Source organism: Sinohyriopsis cumingii, chromosome 5 (genome assembly GCF_028554795.1).
Source record: "Sinohyriopsis cumingii isolate HCF-2022 chromosome 5, ASM2855479v2, whole genome shotgun sequence".
NCBI lineage: Eukaryota > Metazoa > Mollusca > Bivalvia > Unionida > Unionidae > Sinohyriopsis > Sinohyriopsis cumingii.
The window spans coordinates 86,233,445-86,247,511 of record NC_142965.1 but is presented as its reverse complement, the minus strand read 5'-3'; the positions used below and the strand labels follow the sequence as shown (position 1 = coordinate 86,247,511).

The window sequence follows — 14,067 nt, the reverse complement described above, 5'->3', positions numbered from 1 at the left end:
CATCGCCGATTTTAACAGCCATTGGGCTAGCGATTCTCCCACAGATTTATCTTTTTAAGACTTTAACGTGTGAATAAACGTGACGTCTGCGATATGTAGTTGCAATAGGTTTTGATTTTTATGCGCGACATCATGAGCACGACAGACTTGATCAATCGTATTTACTCGCTATTGTCTTCGTTTGGGTAGATATTTTTTGTCGAGTCTAATATCAAGTCGAGTTCCAGGACCACAATAGTTATATCCCGAAAGATGTTTTTCGCCAGGATACTTAGCCCATGGAGTTTTTAGTAATTTTCTGAGTCCTTTAGCGATCAATGGTGTTCCTGGTAATTTTCTGAGTCCTTCAACAATATCACTACCCTTTGACGCCTCGCGAGACGACACAAATCTATTTGTTTGTACCACATTTCACGAAAGTACCTGTAAATGCATGTCGATGATTCTTCGCCATTTTTGGGGAAATTGCTGTTGTGTTATATTCATTTGTATCAGTGACTTTTTCCATCGAAAACAATATAAATTCATATCCTTATCATATTAGTAGAACATGAATGTGATTGACTTCTCAGCAATGCGAGAGCAGGAGCCAGTTAAGAATTATCCGTCATTGCCAAAGTCTATTCGTGCCATTATCAAAGTTCCATCTGGATGTATTAAAACTCAGTTGCTGCTCAACCTGATAATTAGATGGCTCAAATGGAACAAACTTGATTTAGTGGCACCACCCGTAGATGACAACGATGCTATAATATTTTTAAGAATTTAATAAAAAATGCAAAAGATTAGGAGGAGGATAATGATGGCATTGAATTTTTCACTTACATCGTTGATGCACCATCAGTTGATGATCTTAATGGAAATATCAACAGTCTAGTTGTATATGATGATGTTATGCTCGACAAACAAACAAATCCTTCCAGTATATATTTTCACGAGGCAGGCACAAAATTAAGGACGTCATATACGTCACGCAACCATGCGTTCGGATCCCTAACGTGATCAGACATAACTAATCTTTTGGTTGTCTTGAATTGTGTTCATACACACACGTTGAGGAACATCCACCTGATTTGGTGCTCTGGTGAAATGGACATGATTAGGTTTAAAACGTTTTGTTAATGATCATACAATTCTGTATGGACTTCTCTCCATAAATGTACACTATCCAAGAACACGATATCGCATTGGTCTAGATAAAATAGTTGGTTGTAAGACCTGTCACCTGACACCGCTACATTTTTTTACCCGCAAGGTTAGTCTCAAGGGAACGAAGACAAATATAAATTGGACACAAGGGCAAGGGGTGTTTACTGACTTATTAGAGGCCTCAATGTATCTTTCTCACTTATGAGTACATTCATAACAAACGAAATTGTATGCAAAGCACTTTTTGTCCATTTTTGGTTGAAGCATTCTTTTCGCAAATGAGACCTTCTAAATAAAACTCCATTCACTATTCTCTGCTGCTATTGTCTTTCTAAAATCCTCAAATAGTTTGTTACCCACCATAATTGATCATTGGCATCGTTATAGACTCAGAATGGCGAGCTCCGAAATGTTACCTCGGCTTCGGGACACAAAGAGATGAAGGAGAGATGTTTTTATGTTTTTTCTTTGTTTTCGAGTGACAGACAAGAGAGATAAGTGCGTTTGATAATAATTAACGTTGAAGAAACGAAACGACAAAATAAGCCTGAAGTTGAGTGTTTAGCTGAAATTAGTAGATAATTCCTCTTGTGTACTAAATATAGTAACTTTAATATAGACCAAACTGTATAAGTTTGAATTTTGACCCCATTGCAATTTCATCCCCTGTAAAATGCTTTACCCAGGCCTCTGGTTTAACACGTTTGGATAATGATGTTTTCTGTTTGGATACTGGTGTCTACCATTTTTATACTTTCGTCCACTGTTTGGATAGACGATGCAGTAACTTTTGGGAGAAAAGGCAACTCCTGCTTGAATAGCAATTGAGAATTAAAAGTAGCTGTATATATTGTTTTGAATATCTGCCTAACAATTCATGTATTGATGGGCCATATATTTCTGCAAATTCGTCAGTCTTGCATCATTTCTGTGAATGCAAGAAACGTGTGAAGATGATGGTGTTATCATTTGTACTTTGATTTACTTGTGCACTGATGAGAAATGAGACGATATGTTTTGCAAAAGGACGGGACGAAAAACCATTTTTACTGTCTTTCCTAACCTTAAATGTCCATACTCAACCTTATTTGATTATCCCGTGTACAAGGAGTGGCACTGAGCCTCCGCAGCAGTGAATATAGATTTAAATAAACATTGCACAGTTTGCACCAAATTGAAAGAGGTAGACACTACGGTCATACATGCATACATTTTGCATGACCAATAAATTTTGTCAGCACGTTCATTATATAAGAAATAAAAGTGATAAAATTAGAAATAGTACGCCACCATTCTCATATATTCTTCTACTCTAAATTTTTGTTCTCAAACAAAATTGTTTGTAATCACAAACATCCGAGTCGTCCTTTGACTGTAAATATGTGGGAAAATTCTTAAACTTACTTTTGTGTATATTGTATGATATGCCTTAAATACCTTTAGGTGTTTTAATTTCAGTTTATACGTTAGTCAAATAAGAAGTGAGTAATCAGATTTCTATTAAATATTTTGTGTAGAACAATTGTCTCACATATTCACAAGTAAATATGTTTCCTGCATGCAGTATCTGGTGCACAAATTCAGTCAATATACGAACATCCTTGAAAAGACTTACAAGATACGGGACTGGTTGACATATTAAGTGGACGATTGGAGATGAGTAAGATCCTGTGTTCTTTTCTATTATTATTTCATATAAAAAAAATTCACGTAAAACGGAGATTTAATTTGAGTTACAGGTTCCAAACTGGTCCTTCATATGTGAAATAAAGCGAAACTGTTTCTTTTCATAGGCCATTTCAGAAAGACCTATACTTGTAACAATATCAACTGAATGCTGAAAATCTGCATTTTATTTCTAAATATATCGACAAATAAGTTAGATTCATTAAAATCATTTTTTGTTTACGTACGTAAAAGAGCGAGGTTACCCTCCAGATATTATAACTATATTAATATTACCGTGTGAACGATAGTAGAGGTTTGCCAAGTAACGTCATCTTCGCAGAAAAAGGTTAAATACGTTAACCCAAACTACGCCTTGGCGGATCGATCATATATTTCAGTACTAATGGTCTGTGGAATTCATTGGGTCCGGCGGCAAGCCACCACATTCAGTCAAACTAATGTTATTCTAATCTGAACACTGTTCCTACATGATCGAGACAAACGTAGAAAACAAATGCAATGGATTCATAAATAAGCAATTTTCTAACCCTGGTCCGTGTTGCTACTTATACATTTTCTCCCTCAAATACACATGTAATATATTCTCTTCAGTACGTAATCATACTTTCGATGTTAAACTAAAGTTATAAAGCATCCTCTTGAGATCAGTTGCATGCACCATTTTCGGCTGATTTACAATGCAGTGCTGTTACACGCTGCTGGTTAGTTGGCATTACACACTGGTGAAGGCAACTCATGAAATCCAAGATGTCAGTAAGACATACTACTGAAATATGTGATCGATCAGCCAAGGTGTAGATAAGATTAACATATCTGAACCTTGGCTAGCTAAGATAAGTAACGTCTTCTATGAGGAAGACCCGTTTCGTCCTTCCTAATTTCAAGATTATTCGGACAGGTATACTCAAGCACTCTCCCAAGAATCAAAAGAACGTGTTTTTATACATTATGCATTTATTAAAGTAATATGTTTAGGGGTATTTGAGGCTTTATATACATATAACGCAATAGAGGAATTTCCCGTGTGTATTAGTTTCAATGAACTTAACAAAAGTCACATAAAATCATACCATAATTTCCCTAGAATGGTGTAAGATAAAAGGCACTGTGAGTAGGGATTGCCAATAGCTACTATGATAATATGTACTCGTTTTGCTTGATCTTAAAAAAAAGGAGATTTCAATGTATCCGGCTTTTCTCTCTCGGTGTTGCGTATGGACTGCTACTCCTTTATGTATGAGATGTACATATAACAACAACAAGTTAATTTAATTTCTTAATATTATAATTCCTTGATAGACTTTTAGAGTTTTTCTTATGATCCTATATAGAGCACGCAAAATAAGATATTTACTAATGCTATTTAAATATTGCGCAACATGACATAATAGCCTTAACCCATTACATGCATCACTACAATACCACCATGTTGCTGCTGTGTATTGCCTGGTTTGCTCAGTCGTTCAAGAAAATAAACATAAGTTCAGTGACAACTGAAAGTGCCGGAGTATAGTGGACGATTTCTGCCGTGAAGGTTTGTAGCGTTGCGCTTTGAGGCGAATCGCAAACGGTTTCTACAATTATTTAAATTACGCTTGTCAAAGAGAAGACCACAAGTCCGCAATGTGACAATGCCGCAGAGCGACAAAGTGATGGCGCTACAAAGCATCAACGTGACAATGACACAAAACGACCAACACTACTTCTTTGTCAGCCTTGTCTTCTTATTGTGGCACTTTGTCGGTTGTTCGCTTTGTCAATTCGTCGCTTGATGGCTGTATTTTGTCTTGATGCCCCTTTACTGCTTTGTCATTGCGACAATGCCTTAACACGAGTAAATGTAGACATCCACGCGATAAAGTACGGTACCAACGCGATAATATGGTATTGTAGCTTTGCTATCGAACATTTTTGATTTAGAGTTGAACATTTTTGTCACGTTCTTTTGTTAGTCGCTTTGTTGCAGCCTCCGTGTGATATTGCTACGTGGCAAATATCAAATACCATCACTCAATGGTCGTGTAGTACAGCACTGCCCTCCAGATCCCAAGTAGCTCTGGCACGGTTAGCACGTTGCTCGAACACGCCACATGCCTCTGTCATCGTGGATTCACTCCCCGCCAACGGCATGTTTTCAAGGACTATCATTAATCATATATATATATATGGTACAAATGCATTCATGTACATAATTGGTTACATGGTATTGTGGTCACGCGAAAGTTTAATAACTTGGGTAACGTGTGTATTGTTCATTGCTTTCAAGTACGCATACAATTATCCCGTGTACCTTAATGCAACGAATGGTCCTTGGGGGCAATTATGCAAACACTGTTACAAATAGTAATACACTAATTATTTTAGTTTTGATAGAATTTTTCTCTTCATTGCTTTATGGAATATTTGTTCGTTCAAGTGGTAAAATTGAAATCCATGTTCCTTTCGTTATATTAGGCTATTCAGTACATTGACCACATTACATGTTCTTTGCAGCACAACACTGTAAAATGAACCTTGTAAGCCATTCAGAATTGACTTAAGATCGTGTCAGTTTTCAACAGTTGTGATAGTCTTCAACTGATAATGGGTCCAATATTCAATGATTAAATTTTGTCTTGGCTACGTTTCAACAGTGTCGAAATTTAGTCTTACACCAAGCCTTCTCTTTTTATAAATGAACACTGGATACGGTTATTTTAGTGGACACTTTGCAAAGTCTGACTTAGCAGCATCTCATTTAAGTATAGAATGCTGGAAATGCTAACACTTATTGCATAAATTAAGATCAAGACCCGATAGTCTGAAAGCTGAACTAGTGCCGATAATTTTTCTTTGCTTCAGTGGATGGAGTGTGGGTAGCTTGGTCAAGCTGGAGCGATTGCAGCCAGACCTGCGGTACAGGGTATCAGTTACGAACACGGAATTGTCATTTCCAGACAGGGGTACCGCACGGGGCAGATTGTCTTGGGGTTAGTAAAGAGACAAGAAAATGCAACATTGATTTATGTCCAAGTAAGATATATTTTTCCTTCTTGAAATAATGACACTAATTTTAACACTTATGTTTTCAGTCTTCACTTCTTTATATCTAAGTTTTACCTTTATATTATCTGTTATTTTGTACTGAGAGGATACAAAAATATAATTTATATGTTTATTTTGTTGGACTATATGTTTGCATTTGTCTACGACAGTTTTTAACTCTCATATTGTTGAACTTGGAATTGGTACTGTATTGCAAGGACTGCGCTGACATGGCATTATGGATACGCACATGTATGCATACATACAATTTAGAGGATGCAGTCCAAGGAGGTTTAGAGACGGGTTTGTTGAGTCTGTATAAGCTAAAACAAGACACGAGGAAAAGAAGAAATAAAAGAAAGAATTATATACAAGAATAAGGACACATATTTGCTAACATATTTTAATTTTGGGGATAAGATGATACCTTTGATTAGCAAAAGTTGCGTAAAGCTGAATTTTATTCATTTTGTATGAACTGCACAAAGAATTAGATATTTCAGACTGATTAGAACAAAATACTTTGATATAATTTTAGAGAATGGATTTCATCCATATATTAATCTTACAGGTGACTATGTGTGTACAATGGTTTGTTTGGTTTTCTGTTTAAAAATAATTGCTCATGAGCATATATATATCTTAAAAGGTAGACTACATCTTCACTCCCATATTTCATTTACACCATCTCACCACAAGCATGTCAGATTAATACTTTATATTGTAATAAACTTGGGGTATGCGCTAATTATATGTAGGCCCCCGTAAATAGATTTGTAAGATTTTAATGACTAGAAGTATCACTACAGACAGCCGGTGTTGGGAAGGTATATCTCAAACCTAGCAATTAGTCAACTGTTAAGAGCAGACGTCAGAGTGTACATTATTCAAGAGACTTTATGGTAGCATCGCTCTTTTCGTAAAATGGACCATCTCTAATTTCTAAACTTAAATTCGATGGACATATTTAGGCATACATGTATATGAATTTGAGAGAGGTATGAATCTTTGTGTTATGTGTTTGGGATCGGGTCTCGTAGTACATGGTGTGGTGTACCAATCGACGACATGGAAAGGCTTACTGATGGGACACACACATGTGAACCAATGAAACCATATAAGTGTAAAGTTAGGGTCCCATTACAGTTTGGTCGTTAGTGTTTAGATAAAAGTTATTTTTGGTTTTCGCGCATTTACAACCTCTTCAGCAGACAAGGATTGTTGTCTTGTCTTGAGTTCACTGCAAAATAGAAGAAATAATGAATTACAAGGCAAGTTCACGCGGGTCTTTGATTCGCTCGATAGTGAGACCCCGTGTGTGTTACAATATTAGTTTCATATGCTGAAGGGTCTGATATGACAGGTTTCATACAATTATTACTTATTATAATTTATTGATTAACAGTGAATGTGATGTAGAGTAGACTATATTCCAGCAGATAGATGTAGAATCGCAATTTTCAGGATATTCTGGAACACTTTATATCTTACTTTTAATTCTGTAAATAAATGTAGCCACACGTGACCTTATTAGATGGACAAAATTGCCATCTTTTTAAGTTTTCGCCAATCTCAGGTTGCATACAACTGTAAAACTTGTACACCTTGAAAAAGGTTTCATGAAACAAAAGTTATTTAAAATTTGGAATTAGAGATACCAGCAACTGATAAAAAGTGTTCAGTAATACAGTAAACGATCAGCTGGGCATTCAAGTCTAAAGTTTGCGACCTAATTTAATTAATGGGCCACAGCTGCAGTAAATAGGGTTTCCTGTTGGAGCAGCAGATAGGGTGAACATACCACTAGCTGGATGGTCCATTTTTAACAAAGAATGTTTCCTACGAAAAATGATAATAAAAGGTTAATAACATCAAACAGAAGCATCTAACTAAAACCGAAATTTTCTCTGATTGGGTTTGTTTTTTCTTTATTTTATCTTTGTCGTTTGTGATTCTCAAAAAAATGTTTACCCATCGTGGCACTTAATTGCGGTCTCACCCTCCCTGTTGCCATAAATGTGTGAGTAATTAAAGCATTATTATATCAGTGATGGAATCTTGCACTAGCAGATTAGCTCGAAAAAGATTGGAAACAATCAGAATATATTTTCCTGCTCGTGACTCTCTTCAACGAAAACTGCAGGAACGTACAGAAGGATAAGTTGATTATGCAGAAGAAAAAGAACAATGTTCTAAACCAATTGTTACAAAGGCTACATGCCACTGAAGGTCTTCATCAAACGTTACAACAAAGTGCTGTGCAAACTGAAAAGATAGCAAGAAGAACTAAGCAGACAAAATAGATTTTAAGAGATCTTCCAGTTATGGCTGATGCTCAACCTCCACCTACTCAACGTGAAGAAGATCTTGAAGGCTGTTTTGGAGGAGAAACAGAATCGAAACAAGAAAAAAAAGAAAGAGTTGAAATGCTTGATAAATTTACTCCAGATGGTATTAAAATATAAGAGAGACTAAAGGATTATATAAAATTTACGTGAATGGTCATGTAGAACGAGAAAAGTATTTAAAACCTGAATATACTAAAGGTGTAGCTTTTGATCAATGGCGTAAATGAATGTTTCGTGTTCATGATGAAAAAATTAAGCACTAGGTGAAAAATATGCTGAATATTTGCAACAATCAGATGAAGATATTGCTATTAAGCAATTGTAGGTAATTCAAAAACAAGCATTACATTCTAAACAACGAATTCCTCAATTACCACAGTCACAACCTGCCCAACTAAAACCTTCTCGACCACAGCCACAACCTGTCTGAACACAGCTACAAATTTATGAGCAAGATGAACTAAAAATTCAAATAAGACTACAACAGTTAACTGAAGATACCAATAAATTTATACCTGAGGGTTATGAAGAAATTAGAAAATTAAGAGAATTAGATACAATAACAGATATAGCGGCAAAATATGAAGAACGGGGTAGTTATTTGAAACCTGAACATAAATCTTAGACAAAAGATGAAATGGCTTAAACATGTATATTGTGTTAATGTTCGTGTCAATCGCATTAATGAATCTGGGCAACAAAAGCTCTATTTTTAGCAATTTAAAGATGCTTAAAGAATATAAAAACAAACATTACAACAGCAAGAAGATTTTTTACCCAAATGCTTGAATAACCTGAACCAAAAACCGGAAAGAGATTATAAATATGTCCTATCAGTATTATTTCCGATGTTCAACGATTAGAAATTCTGATCAGAGAAAAATGCGCATGTAATAATTCTCCAGAATTATTAATGAAATATCTGGTATTTGTGGAAGATTATTTATGGGCAGTTATATGGATCATAATGTTTATTATTCTGTCATTAATGAAACTGCTGATGATTATTATAACGACTGAAATAATTAAATATTCAACATGTCATTTTAAAAAAAATGATTATACGCAATGCTCAACGAGGGCTTGTAATAGTTAGGGTGGTAAATTCATGATTGCCAACGTACAAAGCGATTTACTGAGATAAACGTGGTGATGCTGTTCAAGGTTTATTTAAGAGAATAGCTCCTAAAGCAATACCGATAGCAAAAGAAGTAGGAATAAAAGCTACTGATGCTATTCGTGATAAATGTATCAGTGCTGTTGGTAATGTTGCCGTAAAGCAATTTCAGTAGTCAAAGAAAGATCAGCTCGATTAGTATGTAGAAAACCACAGCCAGTAAAATTACCTAGTACTGGAATAATGCCTGCAAATATCAGTAAAATAATACATCAAGCTGCAAATCAAACACTAATAGAGTTGGCTAATATACCCCAGTCACGAAAAGAAAAACTACAAGGAAGTTTAATAGCAGGAAGTGGTCTTCGTGTTAGACGATAACAGTTATAATAAAATGTTCAAGCGTACATCCGATCCGACGTTTTATAAGAACGTGCCTGTTCTCAAAGATGAATCTGTACGCGATTATCAGTATTATTCTTATGACGCACGTGTACCTAACTCAGAGCAATAATCGAATTACAAGTTCAAGATACAAGCAGATATTTTTTACCTGCTGAAGAATTTATCGAAGTAGAAGGTAGACGTTTGAAAGCAGTTGATTCAGCGTAAGGTCTTTAAGATCGACATAGGTTTGTTAATAATGGTGTCATGGCATTATATAACAGCGCCATATACATGCTTGATATTGCAACGACGATATTGGGTCTGGCAAGATACATCGGTGATAACTTGAGGTCAGCTGGTCCATCAATGGTGTTTGCAAAGGATACCACTGATACCCCCGAGAGTAGCAACGTGAGGCTAAATGCAGCTGGAACTGAAGTTGCATAGATGAACGAAAATTTCAACTTAGGATTTTCCTCACGTAGATCAATGGTAAATTGAAACGAAAATTGTTTATGTGTAATTCCACTATCACATATCTTTGGATATTGTACAAATGTTATAAAAGTTACATTTGGAGCTAAACACACTGTGGTACTTGTAAGAAAAGCCACTGAAAATGATGCAATCTGGCGACCCGACGCAGTTGATGTTGGTAAAGAAATACTAACAAAACTGTCACTGTGGATGCCGGTAATGACCCCATCGTTTGCTGAAGAAGAAAAACGACTTGCTTTTATGAATTCAGGTGGTAAATCATAGTCCTCATGGTTGACGATGACAACAGATAGCGTTCAAAGTAATGCGGCTGGTTTATTTAGATGACAAATAGCAACACAGCAATGAGTTTCTGCACCAAGACATATATTTATTGCTTTTCAGGAAAATGCTAGAATAGATTGACAGAAAAGAAATCCAATGGTATCTGGCGCACTTGGAGTTTCTGTAGTTGCTTTGAGGGTAAACGGACATCAAGAACCTTCTGAAGAAGTTTTGTTAAATTTTGATCAAAAATATGTTGCATGTACTTATCATCGGTTGATTATATTCATGGGGTGTGATCAAAATATTGACACTGGTTTGCAGATACCTAAGCGGGATTTCACAACATTGTATCCAATCTATTACTTTTTATTGGAACATTTGGATTTGTTCAATCAGTCGTTGATATACACTTCCAAGCTCGTGTAGCTCAACTGCCCGCTGGTGGTTACAGAACAGTTGCTGTTATACTCAGAGACAAAACAATGTTACTTGAAGGTGTTGATGGATGAATGAGAGTCATTAAAGCCCAAGTAAATAACATGCAATTATATCGCTCATGATATTTATAATGTCATATCATCATATTAATGTCATTCTGACTCCTGGTCTTATTAAAAAGATTCAATCAAATTCAGCAAAGAACTGTTGAATAAAAATATCACTAAAAACAAGATCAGATCACAGGTGGTCAAAATGGACTATCATTGTAAGAACGTAGCATGATGTGAGGTTATCAATCATGGGGTCCCTTCATATTAGCCTTTGCGCCTTTCGATTGGGTCCTTTTATGAGATCTTTCTTATGGTCTATTTGGCACACCATGAGGCTTTTCTTTTTGGTTGACATTTTTTCTGAATGCTTTTGTGTGGGGTACCCTGTAGTGAGAGTTAGAACTGACATCACACTACGATTTATTTATGGAGGGATCCAAACTGCATAGACACGCACCATCCCCAGCGAATCCCTAAACGAAACGAGATTCAGATAGTTGTCTAGGATATTCAATTTCATGTACAACCCCCCAAACGCACTCCCCACGTTGTTTGATGTTCTGAGGAGGCGTACATGAATATTTCGGGGCTTCGGACCCCCCCACTTATTTAGAAATCGAGATTATCGCCACCGTATACAGTATGTCCAGTTACGGATTTCGAACGCCAACCCTTGAGATGAGAATTAGCCGCTCTACCACTGCGCTATGTACTAATTTTACTGATATATGTTTCAGAAAGTATTATGAAGTTACTTATGCTGGATTTCCTACAAATAGCTACAGGGTGGATTTATTTTGCATTTTTCCAAGACACATCATATTAAATAACACTGGTCAACAGTGAAATCATTACTGACTTGAAAAGGCCCTAATCTGTAGTATTTTGGTGTGCCGAACACGAATATAACCGTGAAAAATTTGTATTGGCTCTCGTTTTGAAGATATTCATATACGTCATTTTCTATGTTTCACTGTGTAAATTTCTCCAGTAGGACTGCAGCAACATCCGGAATAATGATGTAACATTGCATAATACCATCATGCTCACATCATCCACAGTTGATTGCATCATTTTCTGATGCAATGCAATACTAATGCCATGCGGCTGCTGAAGTAAGTTGACGTCAGCAGTGTACTATACATGTGTAGGCCTATTATATTAATGCCAGGCGGCTGCTGAAGCTGACGTAAGCAGTGTACTATATAAAGCCCAATCAGATAGGTTCAGCATTTAAAATATTTTAGACGTTGTGCGAGACAGTTCAAGCTACTGTTACATAAAACTTATTATTTTATCCATTTACGTACAATAAAGAACAGTAATGCCTCGAAAGTGTGTTAATACCGCGGACAATTTTTGCTATATTTGTGGGGAAGTGACATTTGCCAACCAGAAGAAAAGTATCAATTCTCAAGTGAAGAAGGCATATCATCTTTACTTCGGATGCAAGGTTGGTGACCAAGACAAGCCTTGGGCTCCGCATATATGCTGTGCTACATGTACAACACAGCTTTCACAGTGGTTGAATTGCAAAAGGTCATCAATGCCGTTTGCAGTCCCAATGGTGTGGAGAGAGCCAAGCAACCACCTAAATGACTGTTACTTCTGCTTGGTTCCTCCTCTTTCCGGCGGAATAACGAAGCGAAAGAAGTCGAGAATAGTCTACCCAAACATTCCGTCTGCATTGAGACCAGTTCCACATGGTGAGGGACTTCCTATTCCAGAACCTCCAGCAGAATATTCTCTTGATTCATCTGACGAAGACAAAGGTGAGTCGACCTGTTCTTCTCCTGGTCCATCAGCATGCAGTGATCCAGATTTTCACTGTGGTGCATCATCAACCCCACACAGAATAACACAGGAAGAACTAAATGACCTGATTCGTGATTTGGACTTATCAAAGAACAAGGCAGAATTGCTAGGATCAAGACTCCAACAATGGAATCTTCTAGAAGAAGATGTCACAATTACTGCATATCGAAAGCGCCACCAGCAATTGGAGCCTTTCTTCAGAAAGGAAAGTAATCTGATATTCTGTTCCGATATTGAGGGCCTCATGAATGCTTTAAAAATCACTCATGACCCACAAGAATGGAGACTATTTGTGGACTCTTCGAAACTGAGTCTCAAGGCTGTGCTTTTGCACAATGGAAACTATCTTCCATCTATTCCAGTAGCGTATGCTGTCCACATGAAAGAGACATACGATAACTTAAGGCAGCTACTGAATTCCATTGAGTATAACAAGTACAGCTGGCACCTCTGTGGTGATTTGAAGGTAGTTGCCCTTTTAATGGGACTGCAGCAAGGATATACAAAATACATGTGTTTCTTATGCGAGTGGGATAGCCGAGCAAGGGAAATGCACTACATGAGGAAGGAATGGACTCACAGGCAGAATGTAGCCATTGGAGAGAAGAATATCCAACACCCAGCTCTGGTTGAGGCTCAGAAAATCTTGCTACCACCCCTTCACATCAAACTAGGTTTGATGAAGAACTTCGTGAAAGCCATTGACCGGACTTTGCCAGCATTCCGATACCTGCATGAAAAATTCCCTCGACTCAGCGAAGCAAAGATTAAAGAGGGAGTTTTTGTGGGTCCTCAAATTCGAGAGCTTTTCAAAGATGACCGGTTCAACAACTTGCTGGAAGGTGACGCGAAACAAGCATGGAATGCTTTTCGCCTAGTTTCTACAAACTTCCTCGGAAATGTTAGGGCAGAAAACTATAAGGAACTAGTAGAAGACATGTTGATGAAGTATAAGAAACTTGGCTGCAATATGTCTCTAAAGATTCACTTCCTTCATTCCCATTTGGATTTCTTTCCTAGCAACTGTGGTATTGTTAGTGATGAACACGGCGAACGTTTTCATCAAGATATCGCAACAATGGAACAAAGATACCAGGGAAAATGGTCCACTACAATGCTGGCTGACTACTGCTGGACACTCCTCAGAGATGCTCCCGAACAGCTGTACAAGAGACAGGCGAAGAAATCTAAGATGTAGTCAATGACTTGATTTTTTATAGGTAGGCTATTACAGTTGATCTTTTACTATTGGAATGCATTTCGTTATGTAAACATTAATTTC

General features: G+C 36.9%; 1 protein-coding gene across 1 annotated transcript in view; it reads left to right on the top strand.

Moving 5' to 3' along the window:
• LOC149799667 (coadhesin-like) overlaps positions 1–14,067 on the top strand; it is a 177,754-nt gene that overhangs the window by 133,467 nt on the left and 30,220 nt on the right. The window contains exon 16 of the mRNA XM_089959021.1: positions 5,680–5,850. Within this exon, the coding sequence (XP_089815147.1) occupies positions 5,680–5,850 (171 nt within the window). The remainder of the gene's footprint in view (positions 1–5,679; positions 5,851–14,067) is intronic.